The following is a 15188-nucleotide window of genomic DNA, read 5'->3' on the forward strand; positions in this document are numbered from 1 at the left end:
GGAGGCCATCTGTAACTTTTTCTCTAGCTTCTCTTCTGAATTTTGACCTTCTATGGTTCATTGAAAGATGAGATGGGCGTAAAACACCAATTTCAGGAGGTTTCAGGAGGCTTCAAGAAGTGACACCTTCACCAGATGCCCCTTATCCTATTTTCTAGAGTTAAATATTATGTGGAGTCATAGTAGAAGTGTTCCCTCACCATAGACCTTCTCCCCATTTCAGATGGACATTTCCAAAATCTGGTCACAAGTGCCTGCCTTCACAGAAATGGAAGAAGCTCTCCCACTCAGTAGCCAGGCAGAGAGAATAGGGGCTGTTCTGCCACGGTGTCCTTCCCTCATGCTGGCCAGCTCTCTTCTCTTCCAATTCAGTGGATTTTAGAGATTATAATCCATTAGTCAGTCATTAAAAATGAGGAATGATTAGCTTAATTTCAAATTGCATCATAAACCCATTTCATAAATGTCTATGGTGGTATCGCTTTGCATTGAACCTAATGCAAGTTCATTTGGGAGAGGTTTTGTGTTTTTAATTTTGAATAAAACATACTCTTCAGTAAAATTATTATTTTTATTTTTAGTACTACAACATGTAAATATCATGATATCTAGTTTAAAATATCTACGTTTAAATATCATGATATCTAATTTAAAATATCTAATAAAATTATCTAGTGTGGATAATGGTCTCTTGGCTAAGATGTTGGTTTTGGACAATAAATATTTGAATTCTTCAAAGGTCACAGGATATAACATGATGTTTGTTTTTCTTTAGAGCCTTTTATAATTACACTTTTTTTTTTTTGGCTGGCTTTCCCATGTTATGTATTCCTCAATAAGAGATTTTACTTTGTAAGAATTTTTAAATAACAAAAGTATTATCCCAAGATTTTATGAGAGTTTATTTCTATTTTCAGTAATATTTCTTGAATGGTATTGTGCTGTTTCTTTCATGGTTGTTGTTTTTAAAAAATAAATCTGGTAATTTCGATCTTTTTGCCCAACTGTTTATACAGTAGAACTCATCCTATGACATTAAAATCAAAGGGACTTATTTCCGAGTTGAGTGAGTAAATTAAAACTATAATCATCAGAGACATCTATTTGGGAGAGGATTAACATTTTGGAATATTTTAAATCACAGAAGCTTTTCTGAGATCCCTTTAATATCTTACAGAACAGCACAATTAGGGGGTAGGATGATGGCGCAGTGTCATTACAATATTCTGTTAGGGCCTGTGCTGTGGAACGCCTTGAAGATAGAATAAGCACATTTACTTCGTCTTAAGATAGATGGACAATTAATTCTCTCCCCCAACCGGATTTTTTACACCACATTCTGTTTTATAGCATATAGTATAATTAATGAGGAACCAGAATTACTTTAAAAAATAATACTATTTTTAAAAGCAAAATTTTCTCCAAATTGAAGTACAGGCATCCCTTCCAATCAGACATTAAGCTTTCATTGAATCCTTGGATTGGTTTCAGTTTTCATCACCCCTTCATGAAACCCATAATTTTCAAAAGAGTACATTTTGTTGGCAGGGGACATGAGGTTTCTGATACTTCAATTCTGTAATTTATTGTCTGTGTCAAACTTAAATTTATAGCTTATTCCATTTTCTATCATTTTTTCCCCTATGAACTTTTAGGAGGGAAGAATTTTTAACTAAAGCCTTAACTAAGGCTTTACAGCCATCATATTTTAATGTGTTGGTGTTGGGGTCTTTGACTTAATCTCCTGCCAATAATCATCTAAGATTGAGATGAGGATGTAATACAAGTGATTATAAAGCAGGAACAAAATAATCAGATGAATGTGCATTTGTGACTGTCCTTATTACAATAGGTTCAACAATATACTGGACTCTGTAGAGGAAATAAGTTTGATATGGACATTATTTTTTAGTCTCAATGTGGGTACTGCTGTCCTTTTCAGAGAATGTTGAAGATCTCTCTCCCTCTTATTGACTAATTTTTCTTCTTAATCATCTGAGTCTGATAGCAATAGGTAAAAAGTGAAAATTAAACTGAAGGGCACATTTTAATATTCGAAATAAATGGATTATTATTTTTATTGAGCAATTGTGTTAAGGAAAGGAAAGATGAAGGGATATTTCCTTGAAATCAAATATTGCCAATATATATTGTCTCAGAGTGATTAATTTTTTTCCATGAAAGAATACACTTTTTCCTTGTAAGTAATTTATCTGTTCCCTTCCTCACAATTATTTCTCAGGATAAAATCAAGGCTAGGGTTAGGTACTGTTTCCCAACAAATGATATTACTATGCATTTAATTCATAAGCTTAATGTGTTTGAAATAATTTTAGAGTAGCTCAATTTTATAAATAGCACCTATAAATTATAGGATTAATTATTTAAATGAAAGTTACAGGAGAAAACTTATTTTATTTTTCCTGGTGGAAGGAGGATAAAGAACAACTGTTTTGAAGACAGTAGTAAAAACTGTGCTACAAAAATAGAAGGGTAAAGATTTGAGATATCTTGTCAATTGTCAAATCATTTTATTCTAAGTTGCCAGTTTAATTTTTTAAAACATGAGTTGGTAAACTCCAATCTGATTAAACATATGTCTTTGGGTGAGACTATTTTAGGATCTTTGCATGTCTCAAAAATTTAACAAAATCTGGTTACCAACTTAGCATATGGTCTAGACTAGAGAGACATCTCTTGATTTAGGTTAGTTCAAGAAGTAAATGTGTTCCCAATTTCTTTAACAATGGAAAAGTGCCCAGGACCCAGATCTATACCAATTGGTTCTTCTTGGGCAGTTGTCTACCCTGCAACTATTTCTTTTAAGGCGCTTAGTAAACCATATTAAAGTATGCATACTGGTTGTTTTTTTTTTTTTTTTTTCTACTATAAACTATTTGAGAAAACATAGTAGTTTTTGTTAAACATTCATTGAATGAATTAATTTAATTTGCACCTGGGTAGGTCTCTTAAATTTCCAATTTTATTCCACACGATTTTAAAGCAATTTTTTGCTCATAGGATTGTAAAAATAAGGGGGCCTCGTATATGGCAATTAGGATGATGGTAAGCATCTTCCTTTAGGGTAGAATAAGCTTCATCAATTCTAATTCCATGGAAAAGATATAAAAGGCCTTCTGCTACAAGGAAAGTAAGTTGGTTTTAGACTTGGTAATTTTTAATGGTTAAAGAATACAATCACAATGGCTGCCATACTGAGTACTTTAGCATGTCAGACACTGAGCTAAATGCTTTACTATCCTCACAACTCTGTGAAAATTTTGATGCTCCAAAATGTCAACTAAATTTCCCAAAGCTGCAGGGCTAGTGAGTTGCTGAAATGGACCTTAAGTGGGATCTGATTATCCCCTAGCTTTTCCCTGTTCACCATGCAACAGTGACATCAATTAGCTAAAGTGAAATATTGAGCAAGAGGTGATGTTTTGGATAATTTTTTATTACCTGCTGGAATATATTTAAATCTTCATTAAATTAGAGCAGCAAAAGTTTTTTGTTTTTTTTTTAATGAGGAACAGTTAAAGGGAATTGGAAATAGCTTAGTTCTGACAAGACTTGAGTTAGTGAGGGTTTACAAAGCAGCCCAATTTTTTGAGTTATTAAAAGAGAGGTGGTGAATTACAGTAGAGGAGGTGCTGGCTGGGAATCAGGAACACCCTTCTGATATACTTGATTAAATGAAGAAAACGTCTGGTGGCTTTGCCATTAAGTCTTCAGGAACAGGTTTGAAACTGGCGTAATGACTTGCCAAAACTCCCTTCCTTCTGTGTGAGAAGAACAGACATTTAACCCTCCAGAGATCTTGGGATTAAAAACACCAAGTAAATTTCCTCAATTCTTGAAATTTTTAAACCAATCATATGAAAATAATCTGCTGATAAATATTCCTAGACCTTTCAAGAAGCTGTAATTTTATATATTGGAGGCCTCTTTGGCTTACAGCATACATTTCCCCCTTTTCTTCAGATCTGAATGCTATTCAGACCTGAATCTCCAACTAGAGAATCAAAATGAGATTTATTTAGCTGAGAATATCTCCAATCCTACAAATGGTTTTGTATTAGTGACTGAAAATCAAGCAAATCTCTTGTAGTCACAGGGTTTATTCTACCAAAGAGCTGGTCAGATTAACAAAGAATAGCAGTTTTGGGGTTTCTGCCTGAATTGTTTTTTGGGAGGTTAATTTTATCATTATTAAAATACAGTACTCGCCCATGAAATTTTTGAAATCCAATCCAGTTAGATAGTTCAGGCATCACAAAAAATTTACAAGCCCTTTTAGAGTGTCCTCTCTTTGGAAGGAGTTTACTTTCTAACTCTTAGAGTGCAGCTAATTCATTCTATTTTCAGATTTTTAGAACTTAATCCTAGTCCCAGAAAGAGCAGGTTCTAATCAGTCTGCTGATTCAATATACCTGACTTAACAGTGTTTGCAATTCCATGAGAGATGCTCCTTTTGGATGGGGAACACATATTACAGTGTGTGGTCATATATTCTCATAAAGACTTTGATTTACAATGCTTGCTCCTAGTTCTTACCTCTTAATTATAATGTCATGCTGAGCTCAGAAACTATTTTCTTCTAAAAGGAGATTCACTATGTCTTTTTTCAAAAACTGGGCCCCAAAGTTGGTTGTGCTGAGTAAAATATAACTACTTTTAATGAGACTATTTCTAACCATTAGTTAAGAATCTTTAAAAATAGGATTCAGGGCTTCCCTGGTGGCGCAGTGGTTGAGAGTCCGCCTGCCGATGCAGGGGACGCGGGTTCGTGCCCCGGTCCAGCAAGATCCCACATGCTGCGGAGCGGTTGGGCCTGTGAGCCATGGCCACTGAGCCTGAGCGTCTGGAGCCTGTGCTCCGCAACGGGAGAGGCCACAGCAGTGAGAGGCCCGCGTACCGCAAAAAAAAAAAAAAAATAGGATTCAAAGCATGTTCCATTTATGCCTCACTTGGCTATCAGCCAGTTTGGTAGAAAATATGTTTTTTAAATAAAATCTTTAATTGGAGAATATTCTGAGAGAACTTCACTCAAAATGAATAAATCTAAAGAAACATCAGTACAATCCTGCCGGGCTAAGTTGTCAAAAAGCAATCTACGGTCAGGCTTCACATTAATGGAGATTTAATATATTTTCTTTTAATACATTTTTGTACTACAGAGAAAAAACCTACTTTTTATGGCTGCTAGAAGGAGTGGATCAAGATGATATATTTGACAGAGAACTCCTTGTCAATAAAAAAATCAATTCTAGTGAATTTCAAGGCTATTCAAACTTAGAATAATCCCCCTTCCAAATTTTAATGCAGTTCGAGTATTATCTCCATTTCAAAGTTTCAGCATTACTGACTGAATACTAGTTATCTTCCTTAATTTTCCAAGCATTCTGAGTAGATAGTTTTTTCATTCTTTGAGTAAATTTCAATACTTTAAGTAGCATAATAAAAGTTGTGTTTTCCTATAGTAATTTCCCACGAAGTAACCAAGATAATAACCCTATTTGATTTTGGCTGAAAAAATATTTGCTCATTATATTAACATGGATCACATACTCAGATCTTTGATGGTAAACACATTTAATTGAAATATGGGAAAATAAATTGTTACTTAAAATATTCAGAGTTTAAACTCCTTCTCTAGAGCATTTTACCAAGGCATATTAAGATCATATTCTTTCTATGATTCATTTATTCATTTAACTCCATTTATTTGTCAGTCTGCCCTTTCAAGTCATCCTAAAGATCTTTACTGAAGACATACCATGTGTTCTATCCTGAGACCGCCAAGATAAATACCATAGTTTCCTAATTGTTATAGGACAAATGATCCAGTAGAGAGGAGATACAGTTGAAGAGTAATGATGATACAATATGCTTAAGGCATGTATGGAATGATGCAGTGCCCCAAGGAGGGAGGGGCAGATTTTGCCTGGTGCAAACGCCAAAATATATTATAAAGGAGCTGGATTAGGATTTTTAGGATGAATACGAATTCTAAGTGAGCTGAGGATGGAGGAGGGATAATCTAGGCAAAGTTAATATCGTGTGCTTGGAAGGTCAGCACAAGTTCAAAGAACTCAAGTGATCCATTGTGGTTAAAGAGCAGCATGCAAGTGAGGAGTGGGTAGAAGGTGTTGTTGGAGAGCAAGGAAGAGCTAGACCAAGGTTCTCTCCTAAGGAGTTTGTTGTTAATCCTGGTCACTAATTAATTTTTTCTTCTTCTTTTTTTTTTTTCCTTTTTTAACTTTACAAGTATTTTCTCCCAGTCTATGGCTTTTTTTTTTTTTTGAGTATAATTGCTTTACAATGTTGTGTTAGCTTCTGCTCTACAATGAACTGCATCAGCTATATGTATACCTATATCCCCTCCCTCTGGGTCATTAATTTCTGACTTTTTTCTTCTCTATAATGATCGTCATAGTTAGAAGCCATGTGTAGTGTAAAGCCTAAAATTAAAGCCCAATACTACCTGCTTGGCACCTGGTAGAATTGGGAGGGCCTCAGCTGGTCTAATTGCAAGCTCACCTCCCCACTCTGCTCCCCCAGATAAAGTCCCCTAACCCTCCCTATCAAACCAACCAGGTGCAGTGCCTACTTATTCAAACAAGCCGACCACACCCTTCTAAGGAAGCAGGGACGCCTCACTCTCTTGATCCTACAAAACCTGCCTTCCACAGCCCCTGTTGTTCACTGTTCCCCGAGCACAGCTCTTATGTGGCCCTGATGGAATGCACAGTTTCTTCCCCTGGGCCGTTCCACCTCTGACTATTAAACTGCTGTTGATTTCACCTGTCCAGTGTCAGGTGTCATGTATTCGGCCATCCCCATCACCACAGAGTGCGAAGCCCTTCCCCTCCCCACCAACAGGGTAAATAAGAAGTGATTAGAACACCATGTCAAGGAAAAATTAAGCTGTCTGAACACCAGCAAGGAGTTATCTTTACGACATCTTCTCTTCCCTGCTATTCATTACTCATGATTAATCAAAAATATAGAGGATGGGCTTCCCTGGTGGCGCAGTGGTTGAGAGTCCGCCTGCCGATGCAGGGGACACGGGTTCGTGCCCCGGTCCGGGAGGATCCCACATGTCGCGGAGCGGCTGGGCCCATGAGCCATGGCCGCTGAGCCTGTGCGTCCGGAACCTGTGTTCCGCAACGGGAGAGGCCACAACAGTGATGAGGCCCGCGTACTGCAAAAAAAAATAAAAAAATATATAGAGGATGGAGGAGGAGAGGAAAAGAGGGTTTTTTTTATGGTAGGAAAGAGGCAGTCTCAAGGGTTTCTATTAGGTTATCATAGCCAATATTTTATATTTTATTTAATGCAGAGAAATAGATTTTGAAAAAATGATTTTCAGACAGTATTTTCCTTTGTGAGTTATTGAAATAAGGGGGATAGCTTAACGTAATAAATGTTTATTTCCTCCCCACAACACAGTGAGGTATAGCTCAACTTGGCCATTCAGTATGGCTCTCTGTCGGTGACTCAGCGATGTAGACTATTTCCATTTTGCATCTTAGGTATATGCTAATAAAAACATTTGGTTTTATCGGGCAAAATAGAGATTAAGACACAAAGCACTATTAGGGATATAGAGGGTTACCTCATAATGACAAACTTTTAATTCATGAGGAAGGTATACTTCTTCTAATTATGAATGTAGCTAATAAAATGGTTTCAAACTACATTGAGAAAAATTGCTAAGATCACAGGGAGAAATTAACAGACTCACTACAATTCTGTGATATTTTATGGTGACTTTCAATTAATTGATGATTTTCAATTATTAATAAATAAAGAAAAAGAAAGTAGTAAAACTAAGATGATTTGAAAAAAAATGAAAAATCGTGATCTGATAGATACATACACACACACACACACACACACACACACACGCACACACACAGCTCTGCAGCCAACAGTTAGAGAATAGATGTTTTCTTTAACATAAATGGAATATTTACAAAAAACCAATCATGTCTTATACCATAAATCTCACACTACATAAGAAATGGCTATTTTGAAAAGTTCTATGGTTATAACTAAATAAGTAGGTAATTTAAAAATTGGGGGAAAAAAACCCTTATATTTTAAAAAAATTAGAAAGAAAAACTACCTTAATGGAAATACCTAAAAATGTATTTAGAATTGAATGACAGTGACCATACAACATATCACAACTTGTAGAATGCAACAAAAGGGATTCTTTGAGGGAAAATAGGATAAATCCAAAGAACGTAGAAGGAAATAAATAGTAAGGATATGAACAAAAACTACTGAAATGGAATGTGAGTATGCCAAAGAAGATCAAAGTCAAAAGTTAGTCCAATTAAGAGATTAGAAATGGATAATTCTACATGGAACTTGATTAAGAAAAAAGCAGGTGGACACAAATAATTATTAGAAATGCTGAAGGGGATGGACCAAGATGGCAACATAGGCAGCTTCTGAACTTCTCACCTCCTAGGGACACATTGAATATAAAGCTGCACATGGAGAAATTCCCTCTGAGAGAAATCCAGAAACCAGCTGAGCGACTCCAGCATCTCAGATTAATAAGAAAATACCCATTCGAAACCTGGCAGGAATGGCTGAGATACATTCTTGTCATCAACCCCATCCCTGGCACAGTGCCAAACAATTGGGAGGGAAACCCCAGCTCCCAACTTTGCCCTGAGGTTTTAGGCTGTACATCTAATGTCCCAGCTTTTAAGGCTCCCACCCAAGGGACAAGCCCCCAAAATACCTTGCTACAAAAGCCAATGGGGCTTGTGCCCACAAAAACTACGAGACTCCTTATATTGGAGATACTAGTTCCACAGGAGAAAGTAGGCAGTTGTGGGCAATGCCTCCAGGTCAGAGAATAGCTCATCAAATGTTTCAAAGATATTTCTTCTTGGAAACATTGAGACATACAGGGCTTTCTTTGAATTCAGACTTTACTACATGTATATTTGACTAAAATCCTCACATGAGAACTATTTCATTTATTATCACTAGGCACTAGACGAACCAGCCAAGACAGAGAGCATCTCCAAGGACAACACATTAGATCCACCTCTGGAGGTAATGGCTTCAGATCACCTCTGCTTTTGAAATGCAATCCCGAAACTCATTGCTAACCCAGTACCTGGTTTCAATTCTTCCAGTTGTGTTTCCCTGAACAGCTCAGGCAGCAAACTGAAGAGCTCTGTGCTACCATTGATAAGGTCTTACAGGATTCCTTGTCTATGGTAATGCCTTAGACTAGACCGTGCAATTCAAACCTTTGCTTTGCTTCACTTCATTTCCCTCTGCTTGGCTAGGATGGATGCATCATAAGCTTGTCCTTTTTTTTTTTTTTTCTAGCATTCTTCTGATTCTCCTTCAAGTTCCCTACAGACATTTTTGGGTTCTGACACAATGAAAGTATGTATGTATTTAATATAATTTACTGAACCATAATATAGAAATATTAATGATTTTTAAACTGCAGGTCAAGGCCCAGTAGTGATTTGGGAAGTTAGTGGATAGCAACTAGCATTGTGTTTTTTTTGTTTTTTGTTTGTTTATTTGTTGTTAGCAAACAGCATATTAAAATAGAATAATAAGAATGTAAACTATCAATCAGACTGTATTATTCCAAGCAGTGAGTAGGTATTGTTGACATTTATTTCAATTCATTTACATGTACAGGTATAGGCATGTGTATATAGGTTGCAGTAAAATCTATTTCTAACTGTAGGTCAAGTTCAAAACAGTTTGAAAGCCAAAGTATTAGACTGTGTTGTTATATGTTGGCATTTAGGATATAGAAATGTATGTAGAATTTGTGACTTATTCTCATCCCAAACCATAGCTTCAGTCCTTATGTAATTCAGAGCCCTTACACTTGTAGAAACTGAAAATGAGGTAGACTAAAGTAGTGTTAGTCTTAGAGCTTTAACACTGGTATTATTTCTGGAATTCTTTTCTTTGGTTAACTGAATTTATTTCATTGTTCGTTGACTCAGAGGGACAGAATCCTGGATATTTTAGATCATTTGAGAACTACTAAAGCATTGTTATAATTGAATGTTTAAGTACTCCCTTCTTATCATGTAGTCTTTTTCATTTGTTGGGATAAAATATTACATTTCTCCAAGTTATTTTTTTTTTTTGAATGCTTTGTACAGATCTACTTACCCAAATTTCAAAATGATTGTGATTTTTCTTTTATTGATAATTGTTAGGTTTTTTTGGTCAGTCTTATTTTCTCTCTTGGAATTAGTATAAATACTTTTTGCATATTCTTTTTCAAAATTGGACATTGTATGTATAAAGTAGATTTTATTGAATTTTACTTATTTAAAAATTTTTATTAGAGTTGATTTACAAAGTTGTGTTTAAAGTAGATTTTAAATGTACAGAATTGCCTATAACTAAAACAGTATTTCTAATTTTCAATTGGAACATTATAGACGAATATCCTTTAATAATGATGTAGAAGCCAGGTAATCACTCATTGTCAGTATTATTATATTTTAGTAGAGAGAACCTGCAAATGGATAGTTATAGCTTCTCTATTTGTAACCTATTTTGTATATTCCTTAAGTCTTTTAATCTAAAGATAGAAAAGTTTGATTTGCCAGAGACTATATAAATTTTAAATGTATTTTTTTCTCATTTCATTTGTTGAACATATAAAAATACCCTATATTACATTAAATAGGACTTAAGTAACATGTGAGTAATAACCTGTATTATTGATTTATTTAACAAATATTTAACGCTTATAGTGTTAAAGATGCATTATTCTAGGCCATTCAATTTAAGGCAATTTTTCATTTAACAAATATTTATTAGTGCTTACTATGGGCTTGGCACTGTGAGGTACTATGGTGATAAGTGTGAGCAAGGCAGAGTAATCGGAGAGGCGTATTTCTTTTTTTTAATTGAAGTAGATTTACAATGTAGTGTTAGTTTCAGGTTACAGCACAGTGATTCAGTTATACAAATATACATATATGTATTCTTTTTCAGACTCTTTTCCCTTATAGGTTATTACAAAATATTGAGTATAGTTCCCTATGATATACAGTAGGGCCTTGTTGTTTATCTATTTTATATACAGGAGTATGTATATGTTAATCCCAGCTTCCTAATGTACCCCTCCCCACACCCCCTTTCCCCTTTGGTAACCATAAATTTGTTTTCTATGTCTGTGGGTCTGTTCTGTTTTGTAAATAAGTTCATTTGTACTTGTTTTTTTTTAGATTCCACATATAAAGTGATATCATACGGTATTTGTCTTTGTCTGACTTACATCAGTTAGTATGATAATCGTTAGGTCCATCCATTTTGCTGCAAATGGCATTATTTCATTATTTTTTATGGCTGAGTAATATTCCATTGTCTATATGTACCACATCTTCTTTATCCATGCATCTGTCAACAGACATTTAGGTTGCTTCCATGTCTTGACTATTGTAAATAGTGCTGCAATGAACATTGGGGTGCATGTATCTTTTCAAATTGGAGTTTTCTCTGGATATAAGCCCAGGAGTGGGACTGCAGGATCATATGGTGGTTCTATTTTTAGTTTTTTAAGGAACTGCCATACTGTTCTCCATAGTAGCTGCACCAATTTACATTCCCACCAACAAGGTAGGGGGGTTCCTTTTTCTCCACACTGAGAGGTGTACTTTGGATATAACGATCTGAAAGTAGGATTCAAACTGAGACCATGAGGGAAAGAAGCCAGTCATAGAAAGATCAGGGAGAATGGCTTTCAGGAAGAGGAGTAAGCACGTGCAAATATCCTGGCAGGAAAGAGCTTAGTGTGCATGAAGAAGGCCAGTGTGGTTGCAGTATGGTGAACAGTGTGAAATGAGGTGAGAAAGGGGTGTAGGGACGGCGAGGATACTTACATGCCATGCCATGAAGTTTGGATTCCAGGGAAAATGGGAAGATATAAAAATATGGGGGGAATAATATGAAACCATTGAGAAAGCTGGCTGATGGCTGCTGTGATGAGGCTACCGAGGTCAGAGGAACCATGATGGTGGCCTGGTGCAGAGGAGCTGCAGAGAAGCACTGAGTATGAAAGAGATATTGCAGCCTTGCTTGGGTTTGGATGTGTGCAGAGAAGGAGAGGAGAATCGTGGAAGAGCTGCTGCTCTTTGCCTCGACGGTAGACAAACGTGAAGGAGGCTCAGTGTGGTAGAGGGAAGAGGGTTATGTTTATTTGGATAAGGTAAGTTCAAGATGTGTGTCAGGGAGGCCTTAAACCTGTGTGGCTGGAGCTGGTACGAGAGATCAGGGAATGACTGGTACGTCGATGCTGTGGACACCGGGTACGGAGCTCCCAGGAACAAAATATTGCAGGTCCAATCAAGGAGAATGAAAGTCTATTGTGCTCAGAGCAGTGTGGTAACATGGAAGCTACAAGAGCACAGTGTTTAAGAGAGTGTGATCGTGGTGATTGTTGCCAAGAAAAAGAGAACAAATAAGCCTAGAGAAGTGTTCATAAGATTTGACTTTGATTTTGAAACTATATTGCTATTGCTTATGTGTTTATTCTCATCATTTTGATTTTTCTAGCCTTTATTAGCCTATAAAGTCCTTGTGAACCTGAGGCTGTTCTTTTTAGTCTCATATGAAAATTGTGACCTTATATATTGATACATAACATATATGTAATTTTTAATTCATGTTTTCCTAGATGTATCTTTTATTACTTTTTTCTACTATTTTTTTTACTATTTTCTATTACTTTAGTTTTTTATCTTTTTGTACACTCATCTTATTTTCTTCAAGACAACATATTTCTGGATATCACTTTTATATTTGATCTGAAATTCTGTTTATCTGGGACCTTAAGCCATTAGCAATTACTGTAATTCTTCTTATATTAGGACTAATATCTCCCATCTTATTTTATATTTGCTACTTGAAATGTTTTCTTTTTTGACTTTCCTGCTTTCCTTTGGATATTTTGATATTTACTGGTTTGAAAATTTTACTTTGCTTTTTTGTTACTTTTCATATTTACCTCTAAATTATTAAAGACAATAATTATGCTTATTTTCCTATCAATTTTAAAGCTTACATATATCTTTTTCTAAACTTAAGTACCACAGGATTTTTCACTTTCCTGTTGTTTTTAATCAAGATCTATCTATCTATCTATCTATCTATACATATGTATGTAGACGTAGTTTGTTAGTAGTTTTTGGACTTCTGGATCTGAATTTTATATGGTTATATCTTTCTTGACTTCTTCTTTATTTAGACACATACTTTATTTAGATCCTTATTTCTTACACATTCATAGCTTTCTCCTGGATTTATTTTTCTTCTTGTTGACCTCTTGGTTGTATTCAATAAGGTCTTTTTGTATTGATTCTATTGCCTGTGTTCCTGAGATTATCATTATTTTGCCCTTTATTTTATTTATTTATTTATTTTTAGTTAAATTTATTTATTTATTTTTTAATAGACCTTTATTGGAGTATAATTGCTTCACAATACTGCGTTAGTCTCTGTTGTACAACAAAGTGAATCAGCCATATGCATATATGTATCCCCATATCCCCTCCCTCCTGAGCCTCCCTCCCACCTTCCCTATCCCACCCCTCTAGGTTGTCGCAAAGCACAGAGCTGATTTCCCTGGGCTATGCTACTGCTTCCCACTAGCTATCTATTTTACATTTGGTAAAGTATATATGTTGATGCTACTCTCACTTTGCTCCAGCTTCCCCCTCCCCCGCCCACCATGTCCTCAAGTCCATTCTCTTCTATGTCTAAGGCTTTATTCCCGCCCTGCCACTAGGTTCATCAGTATCAGTTTTTAAAATTTTGGATTCCATATATATGCGTTAGCATATGGTATTTGTTTTTTTCTTTCTGACTTACTTTACTCTCTGTGACAGACTGTAGGTCCATCCACCTCATTACAAATAACTCAACTTCATTTCTTTTTATGGTGAGTAATATTCCATTGTATATATGTGCCACATGTTCTTTATCCATTCATCTGTGGATGGACATTTAGGTTGGTTCCATGTCCTGGCTATTATAAATAGTGCTGCAATGAACATTGTGGAACGTCTCTTTTATTTAAGAATTTTTAAAAATTTATTTATTTAATTTATTTATTTTTGGCCGCATTGGGTCTTCATTGCTGCATGCGGGTTTTCTGTAGTTTGGTGAGTGGGGGCTACTCTTTGTTTCAGTGTGTGGTCTTCTTGTTGCAGTGGCTTGTCTTGTTGCAGAGCATGGGCTCTAGGCAGGTGGGCTTCAGTATTTGTGGCACGTGACCTGAGTAGTTGTGGCTCGCGGGCTCTAGAGTGCAGGCTCAGTAGTTGTGGTGCACGGGCTTAGTTGCTCTGCGGCATGTGGGATCTTCCCAGACCAGGGCTGGAACCCGTGTCCCCTGCATTGGTAGGTGGATTCTTAACCACTGCGCCACCAGGGAAGCCCACATGTCTCTTTTAGATTTATTGTTTTCTCAGGGTATATGCCCAGTAGTGGGATTGTTGGGTCATATGGTAGTTCTATTTTTAGTTTTTTAAGGAACCTCCATACTGTTCTCAGTAGTGGTTTATCAATTTACATTCCCACCAACAATGAAAGAGGGTTCCCTTTTCACCACACCCTTTCCAGCATTTACTGTTTCTAGATTTTTTGATAATGGCCATCTGACAGGTGTGAGGTGATTGCTCATTGTAGTTTTGATTTGCCTTTCTCTAATAATTAGTGATGTTGAGCATCTTTTCATGTGCTTCTTGGCCAGCTGTATGTCTTCTTTGGTGAAATGTCTATTTAGGCCTTCTGCCCATTTTTTAATTGGATTGTTTGTTTTTCTGATATTGAGCTCCATGAGCTGTTCGTATATTTTGGAGATTAATCCTTTGTCCATTGATTCGTTTGCAAATATTTTCTCCCATTCTGAGGGTTGTCTTTTCATCTGGTTTATGTTTTCCTTTGCTGTGTAAAAGTTTTAAGCTTAATTAGGTCCCATGTGTTTATTTTTGTTTACTATTTTGTTTTCTATTTTGTTTTTATTAATCTAAGAGTTGGGTCCAAAAATATCTTGCTGTGGTTTATGTCAAAGAGTGTTTTTCCTATGTTTTCCTCTAAGAGTTTTATAGTGTCCAGTATTACATTTAGGTCTTTAATCTATTTAGAGTTTATTTTTGTGTATGGTG

At 35.9% G+C, this 15188-nt stretch overlaps 1 protein-coding gene across 2 annotated transcripts in view; it reads left to right on the forward strand.

Moving 5' to 3' along the window:
- MLIP (muscular LMNA interacting protein) overlaps positions 1–15188 on the forward strand; it is a 290707-nt gene that overhangs the window by 162556 nt on the left and 112963 nt on the right. For both annotated transcript variants that reach the window (XM_029242994.1, XM_029242992.1), the window contains 3 exons: positions 9019–9084; positions 9168–9251; positions 9367–9426. In XM_029242994.1, coding sequence (XP_029098827.1) covers positions 9019–9084; positions 9168–9251; positions 9367–9426 — 210 coding nt within the window. The remainder of the gene's footprint in view (positions 1–9018; positions 9085–9167; positions 9252–9366; positions 9427–15188) is intronic.

Source organism: Monodon monoceros, unplaced genomic scaffold (assembly GCF_005190385.1).
Source record: "Monodon monoceros isolate NGI ecotype Baffin Bay Population unplaced genomic scaffold, NGI_Narwhal_1 Super_Scaffold_3, whole genome shotgun sequence".
NCBI classification, from domain to species: domain Eukaryota; kingdom Metazoa; phylum Chordata; class Mammalia; order Artiodactyla; family Monodontidae; genus Monodon; species Monodon monoceros.